The sequence below is a fragment of the Falco punctatus genome, assembly GCF_963210335.1.
Source record: "Falco punctatus genome assembly, chromosome: 5".
NCBI classification, from domain to species: domain Eukaryota; kingdom Metazoa; phylum Chordata; class Aves; order Falconiformes; family Falconidae; genus Falco; species Falco punctatus.
The window spans coordinates 87,935,809-87,958,291 of NC_137584.1; the positions used below are offsets into that span (position 1 = coordinate 87,935,809).

The 22,483-nt window shown below is 41.5% G+C and overlaps 1 protein-coding gene across 2 annotated transcripts; it reads right to left on the reverse strand.

Annotated features, from left to right (window-relative positions):
- Nucleotides 1-1,139: 1,139 nt before the first annotated feature.
- On the reverse strand, nucleotides 1,140-21,797 carry LOC308064475 (aprataxin and PNK-like factor). Of its 2 annotated transcripts, XM_080389019.1 has the most exons (7): nucleotides 21,367-21,797; nucleotides 20,753-20,934; nucleotides 17,704-18,092; nucleotides 10,654-10,779; nucleotides 8,167-8,213; nucleotides 6,874-6,912; nucleotides 1,140-2,107 (listed from the first exon to the last, which is right to left on the reverse strand). In XM_080389019.1, the coding sequence occupies exons 2-7, from the start codon at nucleotides 20,924-20,926 to the stop codon at nucleotides 1,902-1,904; spliced, it is 981 nt and encodes a 326-aa protein (XP_080245145.1). In that variant the 5' UTR covers nucleotides 20,927-20,934; nucleotides 21,367-21,797; the 3' UTR covers nucleotides 1,140-1,901. The 2 variants fall into 2 exon arrangements, with proteins under 2 accessions (XP_080245145.1, XP_080245146.1); XM_080389020.1 differs by lacking the exon at nucleotides 17,704-18,092 and having other exon boundaries at nucleotides 21,367-21,791.
- Nucleotides 21,798-22,483: the final 686 nt, after the last annotated feature.

Genomic DNA, 22,483 nt, shown 5'->3' on the forward strand with positions numbered 1-22,483 from the left:
GAGGCAATTGGCACAGACAGTCAGAATGTGCCCTTGATTAGTTCAACAACGTATTTACAGAATAAACTGTACCCAGAGCCAGTGTCATCACAGGACTACCTCTAGACTCAGCTCACTGAGCTGCGCTGCGTTTCTGACTCACTGAGCAAATACTGGGTAACTTGACACTTGAGGGTCTGCTGAGCGCCTGGGTACTCTCATCTGTATCTGCAAGAGTAGTTTCAATCAGGATTCCAGTATCCTGGAGTTACCAGTTCATTCTGCCAGAAGAATAAAAACGCATCCTGCTGTTAAGAAAAGGATACAAGAACAGGGAAATGCACTTCAACAGAGAGAACTTCGACCTACCAGCACAGAGCAGCTCAACGACGGCTTTGACTGTCCCAGTGTGCTGCTTTGGTCACACCCGCGTTTTTCAGTCCTGATCATGCAACATCAAAGTTTACTTCCAAACGTGCTTTTGTGATTACAGATCTGACTGGGAGCGTCCAGATCTGACTTGCTTTCAAAGGAAAGGCTAGTAGCTCCTGTGAGCAGCTTAAATAGCCATTCACAAAATAATGCTGTGATATAGAGTGCTTTGGCTCGAGGAAGGTTATGGTCACAGAAATCACCAGACACTGTACAAAACACCAAACGGATTCTTTCTGCATGGAATAACTTTAGCAAACAGTAAGCCATTGGCCAACAGAAGGTGACCTTCTCCAAATTCGCAACAGCTGCCCATCCTAAATGTTTGCATGTTTGACTTTTACAATTTTTGAGAGAAGCTTCTGACACACAATTGGCAGAAGATGGTCCCCACATCCAAAAGCGCCCAATGCCAGCTTGCAGCAACGGCTGCTGCATTTTAAGCAGAGCACAAGCCACCCAGCTGAAAAGCTTGAGTGTACCTGGACGTCTGTCTCCAGCTGCCATTGGGCAGGCATTCCCAGGGCAGCCAGAGCCACACAAGAACACTTCCCCTGCAGAATCTCCAGCCTCTGCCCAAAAAGGTGCCAAATTCACACGGCTCCGGTCACCTGTCCTGAAACACACTAAAATTTTTAACTTACTTTCTTGAAAGCTCAGGCGTGCTGTGAACACACGGAAGGGAAGATCTTCCAACAGTCTTTAGAAATCACAGAGACACAAGCAAATGTTTTTTCCGCAGTATGTTACAAGTTTAATTGTGCAAAAAAACAGTCACCAAGACTTCAGCTTTGTTGTGAACTGAACATAATTCCAGTGAGGTACAGGCATGGGAAGAGGTCCTACTGTAATTACAGCAAATACACCATAATCATTGTTTAGACAACCAGGCGGTTCGATAGGCTGATATACTGTTCTCAAGTGATTTACACATTCTGTATTTAACTCCTGCACATCAAGAGAATCAAAGAAATGACACCCAAGAGGAAAGCCAGTAGCACTGCACTAACTCAAAAGAACGTTAAAAAAATTTAGACAAACTCCCCAGTGATGGCCAAGAAGTAGTCTGCGATACTGCAGGTGGGCAGTGTAACTCCCCTTCATCCAACACTGTACATACTGTCTTTCAGCAAAAGAAAAGCCTTTCTTAAGGCCAGTATTTCTTTCAAGCACTGCAAGAAGAAGCATTAACAACCTTTAAAACTGTATTTCAAACTATGAAATACCAATGGTGCTGCATAAGAGATGGGGGGGGGGGGGGGGGGAAACACAAAAAAGTTTCAGAGCTCAGTCCTCTGGCTCCACCACTTAACAAAACAAAAAAACCCATACGGAAAAGAAAGGCCTTGCTGAATCCCCTCACCCTCATTAAAATCCTCCTGCAGTGCCCGCATCACTGAGGAAAAAACAGTTTTCAAAGCAGTTCCCCTCCTTACACATCCATGTTTCACCATAACCAGCTTGGACATTTGTAACATCGTTCCATGCAGCTACTTTTTGGTTCTAACAAATCTAGACGCTTCTTGCAAAAGCGTTTCAACATCTTCGTTATCCTTGTCTTCTGAACTTGGTTCCCAGTCAGAGTCTTCGTCGGTAGGTTCGCACTCCTCTTCCTCATCACCTCTAAAGCTGTCACCAAGGTCATACTCATTTGGTTCATCATCATTGGCACCGTCTTTCTCCACAGCCCTTTCTCCTGTAGGGACAACAACGCCATATATTCATGAATAATAAATACAGAACTAAAGAGACCTTGCAGGGGCCATCTAGTTAGCCCCTCTCCTCAACAGGAGAAAGGCTCAACTAAAGCACTCTATCCCATGCTGACAGTTTTGTGTGTGATTTTCAAGACTACTATGAAAAGCTGTACCATCCCTCTCTGACCACTTCTGCAGGGCTTACCAGTCTGATCAGTTAAGAAAGTTCTCCCTAGTGGCTTTTCTTCCAGCACTTGGAAAACAGTAATCAGGCCTCTTCTGACAACGTCTTCTGATATCAGAAGAAACCAGTATCAGACAACGTCTTCTGACAACTCTCCTTTCCTGAAGCAGTGGCATACACCATTTCCCTGGTCTTCTTCCCGTTACTTCTGTACCTAAACGAGGCATCTTTCTTGGCATTTAGCCCCTAGCTCTTGCTAGACAGCTATTCTGACCCTAAATTTTCTGCCTGCACCCATCCATATTTACTTAGGGCTGTTTTATACTCTTGCTCTTTAGAAGCTGACATGGCTTTGAATTCCCATTCACTTCCTTCCTGAGCTTCAGGGGAGCAAAGACAATCTCATAGATCACTCGCCTCCTACGCTCTCAACTTGGATCTGTGCTGGGTAGTCTGTGCTTCCTTTCTGCACACAGGTTAAGGAAACAACAAATGCTGAACACTTCTTTCCTGAGCTGGAGGCAGCCTACCCATTTCCCAGTTCAGTCCATTCTATCGCACTGCTGTCTCATCTGCTGCCTATCCATCTTCTGCACAACCTACACGTTGTGATCAAATTGCCTTCTGTCTTCACAGTATGTCACAATACTCTGTACTGGCAGGAATCAAAGACTTGGAAACCTCTATGTATGAGAAATGGATGCTGCTCACAGCATGTTCTTAAACGTTTTTTAGGCAGCTTGTCTTGCAGTCATCCTTTAATTGCTCAAATACGTTGGCATGTTTAAACCAATTCCCAGAGACAGGGTAATCCTGCTTTTTGAAGAAGCCTTATCTACCTGACTCGGTAGCATCTGGGCAAAGTTGCCGCCCTAGCAGCATTGCCTTCTCCTTTGACTTACCAGTAGCTGTGAACCTTTAACAAGTTGATTTCCACTGCTTTTGGACTTTGCCAGATGTGCACAACCATTGCTCTACCAGCCTATGCTACCTCCCTTTTTCCTACATGCCCACAATTCCTAACTAGCCACCGTCTGTTAATATTCCACTCATGTTATGCTGCCCTTAAGTCATACCCCTGAGTAAAGCTCTATTTGTTCCTTTTCCCCCCAGCCTCCGCTTTCTGCATTCTTCTCTCATCTGGAGATAACCTGTCAATGATCTCATACAAGTCATTTATCTGTTGAGCAGTTCTTATCATCTTTTATATGAAACTAGAAATGTGCTTTTCTTCTCAGCTACACAACCCAGTCCAAATCAGCCATGTTTATACCAACCTCACGTATGTCTTCGCAGCTTCTTGAAACCTCGGGTCAGAGCTCCAGACACTCAAGCTATGCGTGTGGTGAACAAGCAAGAACACCAGCACCTGATGTAGTCAGATCACATCCTCTGTCAGTTACATTTTTCTGCTAGTGGGAATGTTACTATTCCAGCATTATCTTATGGTCTGATTAACATTTTATACTCTATAGCAGCTCTCACCCAAGGTTTTCAAAAGCATTTACAGTCAAGTCCCTCAAAGGTACACAATTTTATGGGTGAACTGTGCTACAGAGGCACCCAATGACTACCTCGAATAGAGTCAGCCACGTGTGACGCAGCCGATACTGCAACTGAGAGATATCCTGTGGGCAGCAACCTATACTGTGCACCACCTAGCAGAAAATCCTGAAAATGTCCAACTGTCAATTTCAGCTGTAATCCCATATGATGCTTGCTAGTTTGCTGTTTACCAGACTTTAGAGGAAAGTAATCATGCCCATGTTTACCCATAACAGCAGAATTTCTTCTAAGAATCACGGACTATGGTTGTGCAGAAGGAATTATGCCTCAGAGGGAGACGTTGAAACAAAGATACTAAATACATTAAGAACAAAACCTCTCTTCTCAGACGAGGCCTGTGAGAATAATAAGCCCAAGACCTGCTTAGCAAAGAAAAGCTGCTCTTACAGCACTGCAGATATTTTACAACAGAAATAGGAATTCTGCAAAAAATACTGATGACTTCCATATTTTTCCTACAAATGTACGAGGAGCATACTATGTTTTTCATCCCCATCCACCAATGTGTTTAGATTTCAGCAGCAAATGATGCGCTTCCGTCCAGGTCTTCTCACGCCAGCTCTTTCTGCTATAGTCTAATTCAGCTCCACAGCCCCTGAAGCTGCTCATTAAGCACAATCCTGCCTTTCCCCTGTTCCGTATTTATAAAGATGACCTTGAAACATTCTCTGAAAGCATGTCCTTTACGTGGGGAGAAAAAGCTTGCTGACCACCCCTTTCCACAGGGTTGTATCTGGAAGTGACCTGATCAGCTTGCTAGATAACATACAAAGAAGTGTGTAGGAGAATTATGCATAGGCCATAGCCACAGCAGGTCGTTCGTCCCAGTAGCAACAAGGTAGTAAGGTCATTCAGCAGTGACAATGTAATGACACCGTAACTCTAGCCTTTCTCCTTTTTTTTTCCTTCGTCTCTTACAGCTATTCCCCCAGTAATTAGCCTTAGACTATTTCGCAGAACACAGAACACATTCTCTATGGGCAACTTGGAATCCATCTCGTAGCAATTACACTAACGATGTTAAAAACTAAACATGGCAAGTACCATGTAGGTGGCACCCTTCTTCTCTTGGCTGGTGGAGTTTCAGTACACTTGTACGGAAATTAATCCTGCTGTGCTTAACAGTGCAGTTGTGCCAAACAGCACGAAATAAAGGCTGATGGAACCCTGCCTGTGTGATCTTGCATGGCTCGGGATGACCGCCTCAGATGCGAGCTTGCTGAGTGCAACCTTTTACAAGCTTTGACCTCAAGACAACTAAGCAAGCCAGTCAACAAGATAGTGAGGGGAAAAAATAAATTTAAAAAAATCATCAAATACAAACAGAACTTTAACGAGTGAATTACCTTCTTCCCACTGTGCATGGAATATCAATTTTTCCCTGGTTCGTTCTTAGGAAGAGGAGCTGAATTTAACAGATTGAGTTTCACTCCCACGTCAAAGTTTTACACGCTTACAAGAGAAGCACTTTTCCATCCATAGCCACACCTGGCTGACCACCTGCCACGAGCTGCACGCGCAGGATCTACCGTTCCAGTAAGGAAGGTGTTCTTATGAAAGGCACAGCTACAATTTAAAACCTTCAAGATTAGCTTTAATTAGCTTCAGATATGCACACAGTCCAGCTTGCTTCATTATAAAGTCTTAACCACTGGCTGCACTTACAGTGCTGCTAACAATTTTCACCACTCTACAATGCACATTTCTGCAAGGCAGCGGCGATCAAGATGGGGCTCGTACTTGCATCATGGGATGTGGCAAAGCATACAGCTAACAAGTATGCCTCAGAACACGCTAGTGCACAGATACAACCACACCAAGCATTCAGTGGCAGCCAAAGTACACACATACACGATAAGGAAATGGGATGGGAAATACATTTCTGAGTGGAAAGCAAGTCACAGAACAGAATGGAGGCCAAAACACTTTGTCTAGAAAGCTACAGCTATTTGCACTTCAATTTACTTTCTCTAGAAGGCGTATCTCTCTATTTTGAAGATTTCTTTAGGAAATGTCCAGCCACACCTTGGTGATCTCAAAGACGTCAAGTTAGTTCCCACTTCCACTCGAGAGGCAGCAGCTCCACATCCTCATGCCTTGTTCAGGCCAGTGAATACGGCATATTATCAGACTATCAGACTGCTCTTCAAAGCTCACTTTTAAATTCTTTTAGAAATAACAGGAAGCTTCACATTTGGAAGCCAAACTGAGACAAAAAAAATTCCAGGCAAAAGATGCCTGGAAACAGACCTAAAGGATATTTAAAACTAGAGCCCATGCACCTGCAACATGTAAGCTAATATTATTGGCAGCCGCAAAGCAAGCTAGGTGTACTGCTGGTGAATGGAGGAGATACTCATACACAGTATTACAGGTTACATTATCAAGAGAGACTACAGCTTGCCTGCGATACTACGTAATGCTCACTGATGCCTAGAAACTAAACTTTGCAGGACACGTGCGTAGTTTACAGTGAATGTCGCCCCCAGCTGAAAGGCATTACCCTTCTTCTACACTTCAGTCCTAACAAGCCTGTAACATCAATACCTCAGAGTAAATCTAAGAAAAGCTCATCACCACATCCACAGGTATCATTTGAAAGTTATTTCGAGGTCAATGCAACGCAGAAGGAATATCTCAATGTTTCAAGAGCCATCAGTCTTCATGGGGTAACCTTAACTAGCTGTGGATGAACTACTGGCTCCTTTCGTCCTATTATGAACCCTCTTTAAGGAAGGAAGAATTGGTTTGGTCACACTCGTCTCTCCTTAAAACATTTGTTTGTTTCGCTGCCCGCTTCCAGGGAAGCACAGGCGTGCTCAGCCAGGACGCCTGGCACAAATCCAATTCAGCACTATTACTTGTGAAAAAGGAAGGAGAGTTTTACTAAAATAACGACTACCTTCTCCTCGGGTAAGTGTTATCAAGCATCTCCAGCACTACTAAATGCCCAAAACCCAAAGCAGATCAGCTGCATCCCATGATGATGTGCCCATTCATACCATCAGAACGTACCATTTTTTGAAGTTCGTTGTCGTGTTCGTCTTTCAGTTACTAAAGAAAGAAATGTTATTAGTCAGGTCAGAGTACAACATAGCAATAAGGGTTATTGCTAGGGGTTGCTACAACAGAAGACTGACTTATTAAAAGAAATGCTGCAATGGTTGTGCTGTCTTCACAAGTGTAAAAACTACTCTGCTGCCCCCAAAAGACCTATTTTTTTTTTTATTAAATGATTCTTGAAAGATTACCCAGATAAACAACTCTTACAAGTAGGAACCATGCTGCCTGTAGACAAATGTCATCAGTACTGGTTGCGGTTTTTAAAGCAGAAAATTGCAGTATTTCAAAGCATTTAAATATTTTACACCATTGTTTCCATAAATGCAATTCCTCCTTATTAACCATAGAACCATAGAATGGTTTGGGTTGGAAGGGACCAAAAAGGTCATGTAGTTCCAACCCTGCTGCCATGGGCAGGAGTAACGTCATAATCCTGATTTTTTAAAGTAAAATGCATTATCATTACATTTCCATAACTGTTCTGCTCTAAAGCATTGTTCTTTGCATTGGGAATTAAATTGGAAAAAAACCCTCCAAGTCCAATAATTAAGAAAAAGCACAAAAAAATGCAAAGTATCTCTCTGAATTCTCTAAGAACAGACAAAATGTAAACAGTACATTCCCCTGTGTTTTGCAACAAGTCTAGTTACTGGAACATAGAAAGACTTTTAGAATATAAGCTCAGGTTCAGTTTTAACTATATCCTCTCCAAGCCTCAACAGAGCATACATGCTATGGGGATGGGAAAAAAAGCTATAGAGAAAATTTACCGCAGTATCCATTTGAAATGTTGAGAAATACTTTAGTGTATTCCCTGTTTTCACTGTAATACTCCAGCTCCAAACGGAGGAAGCAGAATAGAGAGAGCTGCTAAGATCACACTACACCACGCTTAATTTTCAATAAAACATGTTAAACTCATGAAAACAGCCACTTGCCACGTGGCATGTTTCTCAGATCCTAAGATACAAAGCATACAAACTACATCAAGGGTGTCTGACCCAGACCATCTTGCTTCAGTTGAAAAACATTTTAAAAAGTGAATGTTAAGTGTGCAGCGGCCAAGCAACCTGAACTTCCTTATCAGTGTCAAGGGCAGCACCTCATGCTTAAGAGCAAGGGCGCAGGGCAACACAGAGCAAGCCGCAAATGCAGTGTTACTCACTTAAAGCATTTTATTCCGAGGTTTTGGCATCGATTACTGGGTTTGGGGTTCGTTCAGCTATACTGAACAACTTGGCTTACCTGGAGGTGCACTGTGCTTGTATTCTAGCTTATGCTGTGGATTCTTCCTGCAAAGAAGAAAACAGTACAAGCTTGATTTGCCACCTTGTTCCACGCTTAACAAGAACTCAGCAAGTTCCCAGAACTCCTTTGTATCTTGTGAATAATTTTAATTTCTTTTTTAAATAAAATTCTGTGACCAGTGCTTTACTGCAGTGTCTCAGCATATCGAATGTAGGGTGGAAAAAAAAAATAGGGTTCAGTAAGAGTTCCTCTTGTTTCGGCCTTCAATTAAAAAAAAAAAAAGAAAAAAAAAAGCTGATCAAAACCAAGAGATGAGATAGTTCCCAAAGTTGTAAGATGAGATGCATTTGTTCAGCATAATAAGAACTGATCCAATTATTTACTCTCACTAGAAACGAAACCAGAACATGAACCTCTGGTGCATAAAGCACAATGCACGCCCAGTGCATCACAAGTCTCAGATACCCAGGCAAAGCTTCAATATTCTGCAACATAAAGCTACAAATCAAATAGTTTGGGAAAATTATTGCTTGTCGCAAAGTACTATCACAGGGAAAGGACATAGAAGGATTGTTAAGAGAGATTATTCATTTCTGCAATATGCTGCTGCAATCCAGAAAGTTCAACATACAAGTGTGTATGTCTTCTATTAAAAAACAGCATCAATGCAATGAAAAAAATAAAATTAAACTTACTCTGGGATCTGCAGTAAATGCTCCCCTCATTCAGGCTGTGATCCAGGTCACAACACGCTGATTTATCCCCCTCCACACACCCCCACCCCCCAAGCAGTTATCCAATGCTGTTCTAATATTTTAACTCAGTCCCACTTACATCGTGCTAATCTGTTGTGTTAGTGCATTAGAGGCTTTTCTCAAGGCTGCACGTTAAAATAGTTTCAGCTCAATTTACTGTTTTGCAGAAAATAAAAAAAATATATCCAACTTTGGAAGAAAACTGGATCAGTTGTCATAATTTTTGCTTCTGAAAAGAATGAAAGCCCACTATTTAAGAATGACATACCACGTGACATTGCTTGAAACACAAGATTGATTTCTGTAACTGCAGAATTTTGGGGATATTTTACAAAACACCCTTGCTGTGAAGACCGCCTTGTAAAACTAGTTATTTATTTGTTTTCTTATCCTTCAAAACCAGCATACTCTTCAGTAGAAATACCTTATTTTCATGTCAAATAACGTGACAAATTCACATACTTCAAGTTGATTTACAGTTTTATGGCTACTGCTGTCCCAAAGTACATGACATGTGCATTAGAAGGGATAGTTATCTGAATAAAAACATGCAAGTACACCTTTTTTTAAATACACTGTACTGAAACAAAAACAGTTGCCTAATTCAGTGTTTTGCAAGTATTGTCAGCATCAGAGCATTTGATCCCAACTCAAGGCATAGCACTTAGATAATTCAATTAGGTATTCAAGTAGTAGCCAGCAGATAAAGACAACAAAAATAACATGAAAACCCTTCAAATGACACCTGTTGCTTCTACCCCCAAAAGAATGAAACGCAGATTAAGAAAAGATCAACTAATGCAGCACAGGAGTTGTCTTACCTGCAAGGGGAGACAGTTTTAGTTCCGCTGTACTCCTGGAAAGCATGTCGGCAATTTCATGACCGGTATAAACCCAGATTCCTGCTCCCGAGATGAGAAATTCATCTCACAGATGTTTTTCAGATGAGAAATACTTCTGTGTTAGCTGAACGTAAGATGGCTTTTTCCTAAAAGCTACCCTCATTTTCTTACATTTTGTGAAGAACACGCTCTTTAGGATCATCACACTTCCCAGGAGAGAGAGAAAATGTTTTTGCTCAAGCACAATCTTGAACAGCAGCTGTTCGTTTCAGTATGCCCCCACAGAAGGGCTGTTGCCTCAAAATATATCCTTTTGTCCATTGCACCAATTACAAAGCAGTCATGAAACTCTGCTAAATAAAAGTGTAAAACCTAGATGTTGAGAAACACATGGAACAAAAGGATCTTTTGAATCAACAGTGGTTAAAAGAAGCAGCAGTCTGCCATGAACTGCATTTTCTTGCTGGTACCTAAATTATGCTTGCTTACACATCAAATACGGATTAAAACAGAGAGTTTGTACAAAACCTCAACAAATATTTTATCAATATCTGAACTAAAAGTTACATATCAGGAACAACGCGTAACAATAAATTATTGTTTCTATACAAGAAGAACAGTTTACTACATGTTGAAAAGTGAAAAAGGTTTGATTTTTGGGCCGCTGAATAGGTTTCAAAAGTCAAGTCTTCAGGTTCGCCGGCTGAAATCACAAAAAAAATTTTGCACAGACTTGGGTGGTGTAAAGGTAGAAGTCTGTCCACAGCAGATTTTGGAAGGCCACAGTCGAGGTTTAACATCACTATCCTATAGCCATTTTGCAACTCCAGGGGAGAACATTCTTAACCGGTAAAACAAGGAAAGCCATTTTGCACAGTGCTTCTTACCTGTAACAAGCCGTTCCATACGGACATTCAGGCCGGTTATCTTTGTTATCCTGAGTTACGATCTCGGTTTCATGATAGTCATCATCGTGAGGGTGACTGAACTGCTGAAAGTGAAGGGGATTCTTCCTGCAAAAGACAAAGATAGATCAAGAACCGACTATTCCATTTTTACGCAAGAAGTGGAGACAAGAAAGGTGTTACTGAATCAGTGACAACTCATTTTTCTGTGGTTACAGAAAGAGCAGCTTTTAACTTTTAATTTTATGCAGAATCTAAGACCTGCTTTCAGGGTAAGAGAAGAAAAGTTTTGTCTCAGCACATGCCACAGGAGGTTAAAACACGAATTCTCCTATTTCCCACCAGCTCCAAGTTTCAGACCTCCAACACATACACAATCTCCTGATGTAGTCATATAGCACGAATCTTACTGAGCAGCTGGCTCGTTAGGACTCCCTCTGGAGCTATGCAAGTGCCATACAAACCTCTCGCAAAGTCTCAGCTCAAGCCGCAAGGATCACCCCTGGCAGCCGAGCAACTGCAGCACTGGAGACTTCCCACGCTCTCCGGTGATCGCCTGTGAGCTTTAGGCAATACGTCTCAATCATTCTGTTCCGTATGAAAGGTACTTCTCACTTGAATACTTCAAATGCCAGCGTATTATTCCAGAGGGATGAAGTACTGAGGCCTGAGCAACAGGCCCCGAGCCAAAGCTGACCTCTAGACAAACCCGCCAACCAAACATTAAATATATTTAGTATCCAAACATCAGCGAAATATGCACGATCATTAACTATGTATGACCATTAGCGAAAGACAGATAAAATATAATCATTAGTGAAGATACCGTGTGTCCTGCCTTGCTTAGAGGCAGGTGGTCAGGGCCATGAAACCAGGTATTTTCTGTGGTTAAAATCCAGCAGATACAGGAATCTCCCTCGGGTCCTCCCTGAGCCCTGGCCAGGCTTTGGTGGGATCTGACAGGAGAGTGAAACCAGATGTTTCTGCATTTGAAGTTATGTGAACTTGTTTATTCCCTAGTATAAAAGCCGGAGCCTCTCGCAGTGACGTTGGAGACCTCACCTACCAGATGCCCTGCGTAGGACTTCCCAGCTGCCGGGACAGGCTCTCCAGATCCTTGCTGCAACAAGATCCCCAGCGACTGCGGATCTGGGTGATGGTAATGTATTAGGGCAACTGGTGATGTATCTGTCTTAATCACTACAGCTAACGGTGAATAGTAATGATCGGGTGCATTGCCTTGCTTATCTCTTTCACCGCTTGAATCAGGGTATCGTAGGCTAACCCTTTTGTACGTGCATATGCCTTATTTTCGGCATTAATTTGAAACAAACAGTAAAGCAAGGTTATTTTGTGTATTGGTGTCTGTGTGCCATCTACCGACCCTGTCAATTGGCAAAACACGGAGCAGTCTACTGGACATGACACTGATGGTGCTCTCAGGTTTGCCTTGGCTACCGTGGCATTTTATTTGAAATACCAAATCACAACGACGACATGAAGTTGTACCGTAAGACACAACTCGGAGCCACACCAACGTCAGTGATGAGAGTGCATTACCAGCATCCATGACTTCGTGCTCTACAACACTTAGTCCAATCCAAGGTGAGCAAGCAGTGAATACACATATATGCATCATTCAAAGGCCTTTTCTACTGCTTCTAGGCAACAGGCTTGCGTGCACACCGTACAAGACACGGCAACTATAAACAACATCACTTAGTGAAGATTTTCTGTAAAGCGATGCTAAAAAGAACACAGAAAAACACATCATGACTTCAGGAGAAATTCAGGTGACAGATCAAAAGACACTACATAAAAATTATGTCACAGTGTGAACATACTGTACTAAAAGCAAATCTACTTTTCCCTAATGATTTCTTTTAGAGATACTTTTTCTCAAGCGTATTTAAAAGCAAGAAATGGGAGATGCTTTAAGAAATGATTTTCCAAAAGATATCCGCAAAAGACTTCTGTGATTTACCACATCAATGCCCAGAACACATAAACTTCAACATGTTTGTGCAAATTATAAACGTTACCTGCTTGCCTCAAGCAAGAGGAACAACTTTAAACTAGAGCGAGTACTGCTTTAATTTGTACTTGTTACTGCTGCACTGAGAAACACAAAGCCAGAACCATGTATGTAGCTAGCCACATACACAACAGCTCCCTCACTGACCACAGGCACTCCTTCCTTTAAATTCACAACCGGCTCTTTGGAACTTTCTGCGGAACAGACAGTATTAATTTCAGCATTTCAACTAACAACATAAGAAAAAAGCTTTTGTTACAGCTTTGGCAAAATGACTACTTGAGTGCTGTGAGCTCTACTAACCATTCAGGCACCAAAACAAAGACTAGATATTTAGTATTAATACTTTACATCTCCATTTGCCTGGTACCTTTCATTCAGGAAGCTCAGCAAGCAAGCTACAGATCAACTCTTCCATGAGTTACTTATCAGAGATCCAGTGTGCCTCAGATCTACTTACACAGCTGACAGACGCCTCGTCCTGGTCTTTTCTGTTAATTTCTGCAGACTGTAGGGTAAGTCAATACTGTTTCACTAGGTATCATTGCAAAGTTGCATCTAGCAGTCTTTTATTCCACAAGTTCTCGGGAAACATCACCAAATTCAGGCTGGCTGCCTACTTCCTTTGCCATTCAAAAATAAATGGGATGAAACCAAGTAATTTTAGAGACCGCTTGCTTTGTTTTCTAAATGCACAGAGCTAACTTGCTAGCAATACTAGCTAGAATTTTAATTTGGTCATTTGAAACACAATTCATCTTCTCAAAGGGATACAGAAGCAGCTAATGCTCTGTGAAATCATTTTAATACTTATTCCTACAATAAGATCCTAGTCACCAAGGAAAGAAGGCCTAACAGCTGTCAATTAGCTACCCTATTCTGTTTTAGGTGACAGCCAGTTCCTTTCAAAAATTTACTTCAAAAGCTATTTGGCCAATACCAAACAGCCCTTATTGCAGGAGAGAAAAAAAAAAAAAAGAAGAGAGAGGAGAGAAAAGAAAGAGAGAGGAGAGGAAAGAGAGAAAAGAGTATAGGAGGAAGCAATAAGAAAAAGGAAAGGGTCTTGATGTATGCTTCCTATCACTGGGCTTCAGGATTTTTTGGGCCAGTGGATGATGCTCCTCAAGTTATTATACTTTACCTGTGAAGCACCTTAAACATGTCCTACTTCAGATGCTCAGGACTAGAAAAAAAAAATAAAAATCATAGTTTATCCTACCTTGATGTGGATAATTTATACTCACTCCACTTCTATATGTTGTGCAACAATATCCAGCAAAATGAAAAGCAGCAGAGAAGTGCATAGCTTCTATTAAGCAAATATTATCCCTTCTTGCAAAAATCTTCTTCCTTTTATTAGGACTTTGGTTTGTTTGAGGGTTGTTTGGGTTTTTTTGAACACAAGAGATCTCGGTTGTAAGAGCGCACCATCTTTCATGCTGGAAGTTGCACTCCAAAGTTATTTAGTTTTACAACAAAACCTCGCTGCATAGGAATATGTTATTAGTATGATCAAAAGAAAATCATTAAGCTTTACTTGCACAAAAATTAACCAATGAAAAGCCTATTTTAAGAATAAAGTTTTAGGAGACCTGCCTTCTCATAAACATATACAGAAGCTCTGAATTGGTGTCCCTGCGCTTTGCGTTGCAGAAAATTACACAAATAATTACACAAGTAAAACTTAGAAAGTTCTTCAAAATCGATGCAGTCATCTCAAGCAGAAGCTGAGTGTCGCTCAGTAAAATATTCAAGACAGTTTTCATTGATGCAGCTCCCAAGAGCATCTTAAAAGCTTCTTCTAAAGCAAATTTAAGTGGTAAGGTCAGAATCCCTGGCTCTTCATAATCACATGCAGGAGACTCCTGCCACCCCAAGGGCTTATTTTCTCAGCCTACTAAAGAAACTGGTAGTGAAAATATAATGAATTACCCGCACTAGCTGTAAAGCCATGGAATTCAAGTCTGAAGTTACAAACACCTTACACACACCTGCGGTGTAAGTTCTAAATTGTAAGTCTTATTAGAAAACAGGTCTCAAAAAAAGACAGATGCAAGTCTGTAGCTGCCAGAGGTACAAGCTGAAGGTGAAATGAAAAATACTGATTTTCATAAACAAACAAACAAAGATCAAAGTATTTCGAAAAATGTACACACAAATCCAAAGGTTGGTTGAGCGTGCCCTGCTTTGACAGTTCCAGGAAAGGTTCACACACACCCAGTCAGCACAGAACAGTATCACCGGCTAGCAAAAGGACAGAACCCTGGACCAAAATTGTGAATGACAGTTTCAGAGATGAGAGTTCAGCTGTATCACACCGCTACTATGCAGCCCTTGAAATCGGGGGGTGGGTTCGGATTGGGTTTTATTTTTAATTCCCTATTCTTCTAACTTGGGAAAAACAAGCAGCAGACAAGAAAATGAACCAAAGACAGTATTCAAAGGGTCAGCTCCTTGACAACAAATATAGTCAGGCATAACATACACAGAGCACGTTGCCTCCTAGTGGGAACAGCAGTTTCTTTCGATTTGGTAAAAGCTTCAGACTACCACAGAAAGAGAATCTCACACTGAGGAGGACAACAAGAAGAATCATGTCTGGAGCGAGAGCTGTGAATCAAGCTGGATTCTTTCTAAAGCAGTGGTTTTCAATTCATAAACTAAGAAACTGAGCTATGGGTTACAAAGTTATTTCCTAAATGTTTCAGCTATGTGTTGTGTAAGAGACGTCTAATAAAATCAACTAAACTAACATTTCATCTTTTCAGTTTGTGCTGTTCTGCCAGGCACCTACCAAAGGTGCCTGTCATATCCAGAAGGCAAGTGTCTCTCAACAGCAGTTCACAAAATAAAGACTAGAAAACTGAAGAGCATTTAGTTATCGGATAAATGACATTTGATGACTATGAAACCTCACCTAGAAAGAACACTTTAAGGAAATGGCTTGGTTACCAAAGCAGTCCTCATTTGAGACGTTGACTCCTACAGCACCTTGTGTCAGAAGACACCTTTCATAAGGTGAATGGAAGGAGACGAAAACCAACTACTCATTGTACTGAAAAGAGCACTCAAAGCAGCTTCTCTTCCTCAGCAACTCTACAAACCAGGTTTTGCTCAAGGAAAACACCACACCATGAAAAACTGAATACGCTACCCATGTGTTCCTTCAAAGCGTCCATTCACATCACACACGCGTACATTTCTGTCAAAAACAGGGGTAACTGCAATGGCTTGCTTTACTCCACCACAGCCATCTCATCGATGCAGAATGACTCCTTAGTATTTGCTTTTAATGCAAGCCCACCAAGACAGACTACAAAGCACCTTGCTTTGCTGCAAACAAGCAGGTTTTGTCTCATGACAGTTCCTGAACATCAGAACCGAAGGGTTTGATACTTCCTATTTACAAATTTCTCCAACAAAGTAAGATTTTGTTATGTGCTATTTCAGAGCATTCTTTTTTCTTATAAAGCAACGCTTCCCAAAAGAGCTGCCGCCAAATGTTTTAGAATAAAGACCCAAGAAGAAATGTGCACCTGCAGACTCCTATTCCACATTACCTGTAACTAAAACTTGCCTTCCAAAACATTAGGAACCCTTCAGCATGTCAGAGCATTACACCAGCTTAACCCCCACACAGGGGAAAACTTGTCTGAGCAAAAAGAAAAGGAGCTGGAGCAAACTAAAGGCTGCATTTGGACTACCGGATCAGCTTGACTGCCTAATACAACATGTTTCCCTCATAATCATTAAGGGCAAAAACTGAGATGCGTGAAAGTATGCTACGTGTAAACTTGAAGTCTGTAGCGTTCATTAATGCGACAGCTTTACGCTTTTGATATACCGTTACCTGCAGCAATAGGCACGCCAAATACATACAAGAACCCCTTTACTTGTCCTGGCTTGTTTTCTGAGCAACCTCAGGTTTTACTATCGCTCAAGCCGCTTGGGGGAAGAGGAAAAAAATACAAAAGCAATAATAGTAATAATAATTTTTAAAAAATAATCACAGGCCCCCCTGCTTCCTGGATTAGCCTTATCTTTTGTGCTTACAATGTACATGGATTTATCTGGAGCTCAAAACCTTCTCCAAAATGCAGTTTGCACGTCACTGGTCACTTCCTAGCCTCAGGAACACCTCTAGATTCCTATCTTCCATTCAATACATTAACACACCACACTACAGACCTTGCCTGGGCAGAAAGAACGAGCAGGAGACCAGGCACGCAGCACTGGAGTTTTTGAACTTTGCTGCAACCTTTGTAGCGCACAAAACATCTGTATGACAGATCCTTCACCGTGAATCGAGAGGATATGAGTAGCAGAAAAAAAATAATAATATATTGTCCCTCAATTGAAGTATCACCAAAGACACTGACCAGGTAAGGGTACTGACCAGAGAAGGGTTAACAGGGAGTTTATAAGTGTGACTTGTTCGGGTTTTAAGGGGGGTCCGAACGCTTTAAAAAAAACCCAAAAGTGCAGACTGGCCAAGTTATAACAAAAGTAGTTCTTCATTATTTAGGGATAACAAATAGTAAGTATTTTAAATATTCAGATCACAAAGCATGCAATAACTTCATCTTTCATAAAAGTTTCAGCTGCTAATAAAATAAGCCCACAGGGTCTATGTTGGGCATTTCAATCATTTACATCTCTTCTCCCTGCTGGTACATGTACTCTACACACAGCGGGGTTTCTTTCTTTTCTTTTTAAAGTGGACCTTTGTTTCTTATTTCCTACGACACTGCACTGTTCAATTTGCTCAAGTAAATCATCCCTTGTTTAGGCTATACTGGCAGTTAGCAAGACATCCTGGCTCCTCCTTTTAGACTTTTAGGATTCTTGTTATGCCACTGGTTTCTCATCAGTCCCCCGTTTACCAAAAGATCTTTTTCAAATCAAAGCTTGTAACCGCTTTACCGTTTACTCTTCTGTAGCTAAGACAGTACTTCTTAATAACAAGCTAGCTTAAGCTAGTTTTATTTTTGCTTTACCTGTAACAGCCTGTTCCATACATGCAAGGTGTCCTCTTACGCTTGTTGTGTTTGGAGCTTTCTGAAGTATCTGCACTTCTGGTTGAATCAGAAATCTCAGTCTTGTAATCCAGATTTGCATCAGGCTCAAGAATCCCTTCCTGGGCACCAAAAGATTGGGAAGTCCTGCCCCAGTGAGCTTGTTGGCTTGTAGAACCAGTAATCTGCTCTTTGTTTTCTGTGTCCTCAATTCTATTTCCTTTACTGGAGATCTGACCTACTCTTTTAGACAATTTACTACGCAGCTGCCTATCTTTTTTTTCCAGAGAACTTCCAGGGGGTTTTGTTCCAGTCTTGCCATTTCCTTCCATGTTTCTCATGGTATTCTCAAGAGGAAATCCAGATGCATTCTGTGGAACTAGGTTACATTTTGAAGGACCTGGAAATGTACACGCTTCAGAATTAAAAGCTTTAAGGTCAACTCCGCCTCATCATTCCTGTTTTCAAAGGGAGAGAATCATAGAAGAGCCCAGGTTGGAAAGGACCTCAAAAGATCATCGGGGCCAGCCTTTAAAATCTTCTACTCCACTTTCCAAACTCAAGTTAGCTGCTAAATACACCTGCTGAATGAAAGGCTCAAGTTCAGAACACACACGCACTTTAAAGGAAAACTTATTCTAGAGCTCCCGTCCTCAGCTTCAGTTCCCTCACGACACGGTCAGGCTCCTCTCTCACCACCTCGTTTGTGAATAGTCCAAGGACTTCAGTTTACACTAACTTTCGATTAGAAGTACTGCTCCTGAAAAATGAATGCGGATTATACATGTGACGATACAGTAGCCTCTATAAGAACGTACCCTCCTATACAATAATCAATTTCAATCCCTTAAATAGCAAGCTAGATGGAAGATATCTATTTATGTATATGCAGGAAGTACAGGGAATTCATGACACACACCTTGAGCTTAATCCCACCCCAATAAATCTTAAACGCTTCAGCTTGTGACTCTAAATCATACAAGAGTTTGTCAGTAGACACCATTAAGTAAAAATTTCCCTTTTGACAAATCCTGCATTTTAAAGTTTGGAACACACGTCCGCTGAAAATAAGAGATGTGTGCTTTAGAAAAAGGATACGAGATACGTAACCAAGACAAGAGCACTGTCCCAACAACTGAGATGTCACCCAGAAGCAGACCTGTATCGAAGGCTGAACTACTTTTGTACATTACCAAACTATTCAAAAGCTTCTGCTCTCTACAGTTTGTGATCTAAGTTCCTCCTCCAGGAGATGTATACTTAGTTTACATGGATGTGTTTGGCAGAGCTGGAAAATCAGGTGGCAGTTACCTATTTGATTTTGTTCCTTTCAATGCAAGCCTCATAAACTGTTAACCAAAACCGCTGCTCAAATGTAATTGCCTCGGGTGTGATTAAGAAAGGGCAAAGTCAGAATTAGTATCAAATGATCCAGACAGCAGCATATTTAGTAAGTCGGCTTGGAGACAAAGGTGACTTTTTTTATTAAGACTCCCAAATTAAGGCTCAGTAAACAACTGCCGCTTAGGAAATAAGCCTTCATTTGCAAAGCAGAACTAAATGACTCTAATTTGCCACTTCCACTTGTGACTTCTCTGCTACATACTTCATACTGCGTATTACATGCCTGTATTGTATGTAATGAGACTAAACACTTCCACGGGCATGATGATGACGACTAGTTAAAAAACAGGTCGTAATCAAAGAAAACCAAAGACAACAGCGCTATTGGCACTCGCTATGACACACGTGTGACCTCTCTGCCACCTGGTGGCTGCCGGCACTTAAAAGAACTAAGAATCTTTTCAGTTCCTACCCTACAGGACATTTTCTCAGTTGCCTTAATTATGACAGCAGCAGCGTGATTCTGGTTTTGATATCAAAATGCCAGTCTTTTAGAGCTCTCTAAGATTATTACTTGTGCTTGAACTAACCTACTGTTTTTTCTGCAAAGTTCTGAAGGCAAGTACACTGTGCTTCAGATAAGAAATATTTCTAGAATGATCAGGAGAAAATAAGTAAGGCTTCACAGAAGCTCACAAGTCAGAACACTTCTTCAGATAAAAAGAGCCACTACTTTATATCCCAGCTATCCCGAAGGGTACGCTCGCCATGAGTAACGCGTTTCAGCTAACCTTAAGATTTAATTAAAAAACAAAACCCTAAGAGTTTTCAGTGTCAAAATCCACAAAGCATTATCTAGTAACGGGATTTTAAGTGTTTTATAGATCCTAGAACAGATCCAGCCAATTCTAATGCTAGAGATTAGAAACACCTCCCCCAGGCTGTTCACTTACAGGAAAAGTCAGTGAAAGCCTCAGTTTGCTCTCACCAAAATACTGTTTCACTTTGATAACGATCCTCCTCTTTTCATTACTAGCAGCATTTCACTGCCTATAAACGCAGCTGTAATTTGGGGACACACAGAGACTGACCAGCTGAAGCGTCTGTTCACTTCTTGCCACAGAGCATTTTGGATTTCAGATTACTTTTTCTTGTCTGTCCTTCTTTTTTGACTCAGATTTTGAGATCGTGGCACAAGCACACTCCATGCTACCTTTCTTCAAAGCCCAGCAGTTGCTACGCCATGTACCATCGTTCCCTGACCATAAAACTTTACCGAGAACGGCACGAGTTTGGGCAAAGTCCAGTACCACATTACATCAGTGTCATACCATCACCTATCCCTAAAAGGTTCTCGGAGAAAGAAACCACACACCAAGCCACTCCTAGGACCAGTACTTTGGCCCATGTCTACCAGCCTCTTGCTGTAAAGCTGAAAAGTCTGGTATTCCTGTGGAACTTTGGGAGCCAAAGTTCCAGACCCCAAGGAAGAAGTGCAAAAAACCTACTCTCATGAAGGCTTCCACCGTCCTCGCTATAGAGCTCTCCAATGGACTGGCATTTCAAAACAACTGCTGAACAACAAATTACAAGCAGAACACACGTACACCCAGCCTTCAACACCACACCGTGAGCTACATTCTCAGTTTTTGAAATACCACGGTTCTTCCCTGAGCCAAAAAATTACCTGAGATGAAGGGACAGGCATGGAAAGACAGCTCCTTTTCCCTTCATCTTGCTCTTCACCTTCAAAATCCTCTGCAGTTTCTTCAGAAGCTGATCTCTTTTTCTGCTGCACATTTACTTGCGGTTTTAATGACGCCGTATTACTTCTTCCTCCTCTCCCTTGGCCTTTTTTCATTCTACTACCTTAAAAGAAAAACAAAAGGGTTCTTTTGGAATGCAACTTTTTACAGTGAAATCCTGACCACATTAGAAATCTAAATCTGCGCTGAAGCAGAACATTGGGCAAAAAGCATGAGAAGTCGCAGCGCTGGGCATGTGCTGTTTCAACCACACATTTTTCATTCCCTGCTTACAGGAATAAAAAGCATATTTTAGAATGAAACAGATGCTTGAGGGGCAAATTTGCAGGAAAACAATAAATATGTGGCAAAGGATATTCGGGATTGACTGTCTCAGTGCCACTGACAAGTTCATTTCCACAATAGGAGCGGATCAGTAAACTACACGGTCCAAGGACAACTTTTACCACACATCTTTTGTGTTAGTATCACCTCAGATAACCACTTTATGCACACAAACATCAATTAGGACACGGCAAAATCAGGGTATGCCCACCTGCCTAGTCACCCACATCACAGCCCATTATTTCATCGGCCAGTAACCAACAGAAAGACAGCGAACGTTGTGCCTCCCGTTGGAAAGCTTCACAGCTCAGAAAACCGCAAGATCTCTGTCCTGAAGTGCTATTGCTGGATATACAGCTGGGAGACAGCCAGGGCCAGACAGCTCCATCTGCTGCAAAACGCATGCAGAAGGAAAATACTTGATGCCATTTTGCAAGACTTCAAAAACTCTCCCCCTTCAAAAAATAGCCATGTGCCAGAGTCATGTTTACAAAGCAAGGAACGGTTCAAATTTTAATGTTTGACTTCAAAATCACAAATCAGTGTTACCTTCCCAGTAAGAAGACAGACAGGGGGAGAAGAAAAACAAAAAAGGGGCAGCCTCTTAGTTTTACTCTCTACCTTTCTACCTTCCCACCCAATATCACCTTAGCAAGATGCAAACCGTTCCACAGTTTTAAGGAAATATTTTGGATTTGCAGAAGAGATCGGTTGTTTAATTAAAGCAGCCCATCCTAAACTAGAATCATTCCCTCACATAGGGATTTTTTAAACAGCTCCAGTAGTGTTCATACATATCCCTAGCTCCCCCAAGGTCAGGCCTTCAACAGCACACAGGTGTCCCTGGCCCACACAGCTTCAAATCTCTACAGCTACCTGACCAAAGCGTTCAGCCTTTGAAACAAACATTAGATACACATACATATCAAAAAGTACAGTACTTGCGGAGACAAAACAAACGAAACCCCTCACCCTACACACATACACCCCCTCCAAAGGCAAGAAAGCAATCACGCTAGCGCAGGACCAAAGACAGTCAGCAGAGGTCCTCTGGTACCTGCAATTTTTATATCCGAGGGAATAAGCCAGCAGGGAACAGTCTAGAGTTTGAAAGGGGAAGTAAGGGGGGGGAAACTTTTGTCAGTTCCTGGTACTTTTGTAAGTTCCATCCAAAATGCAACTATTAGGCATGCATTTATATTTTTGTAAGGGAATGAAAATTTTGGATTTTGTTTTTCTAAAACCAGGGAAATATGCACTTGACAAGTAATTTAATTAAGTCAAGTACACAAGGTGAGTTTCTGGTGATACAGAGTGAGGCTCTAACA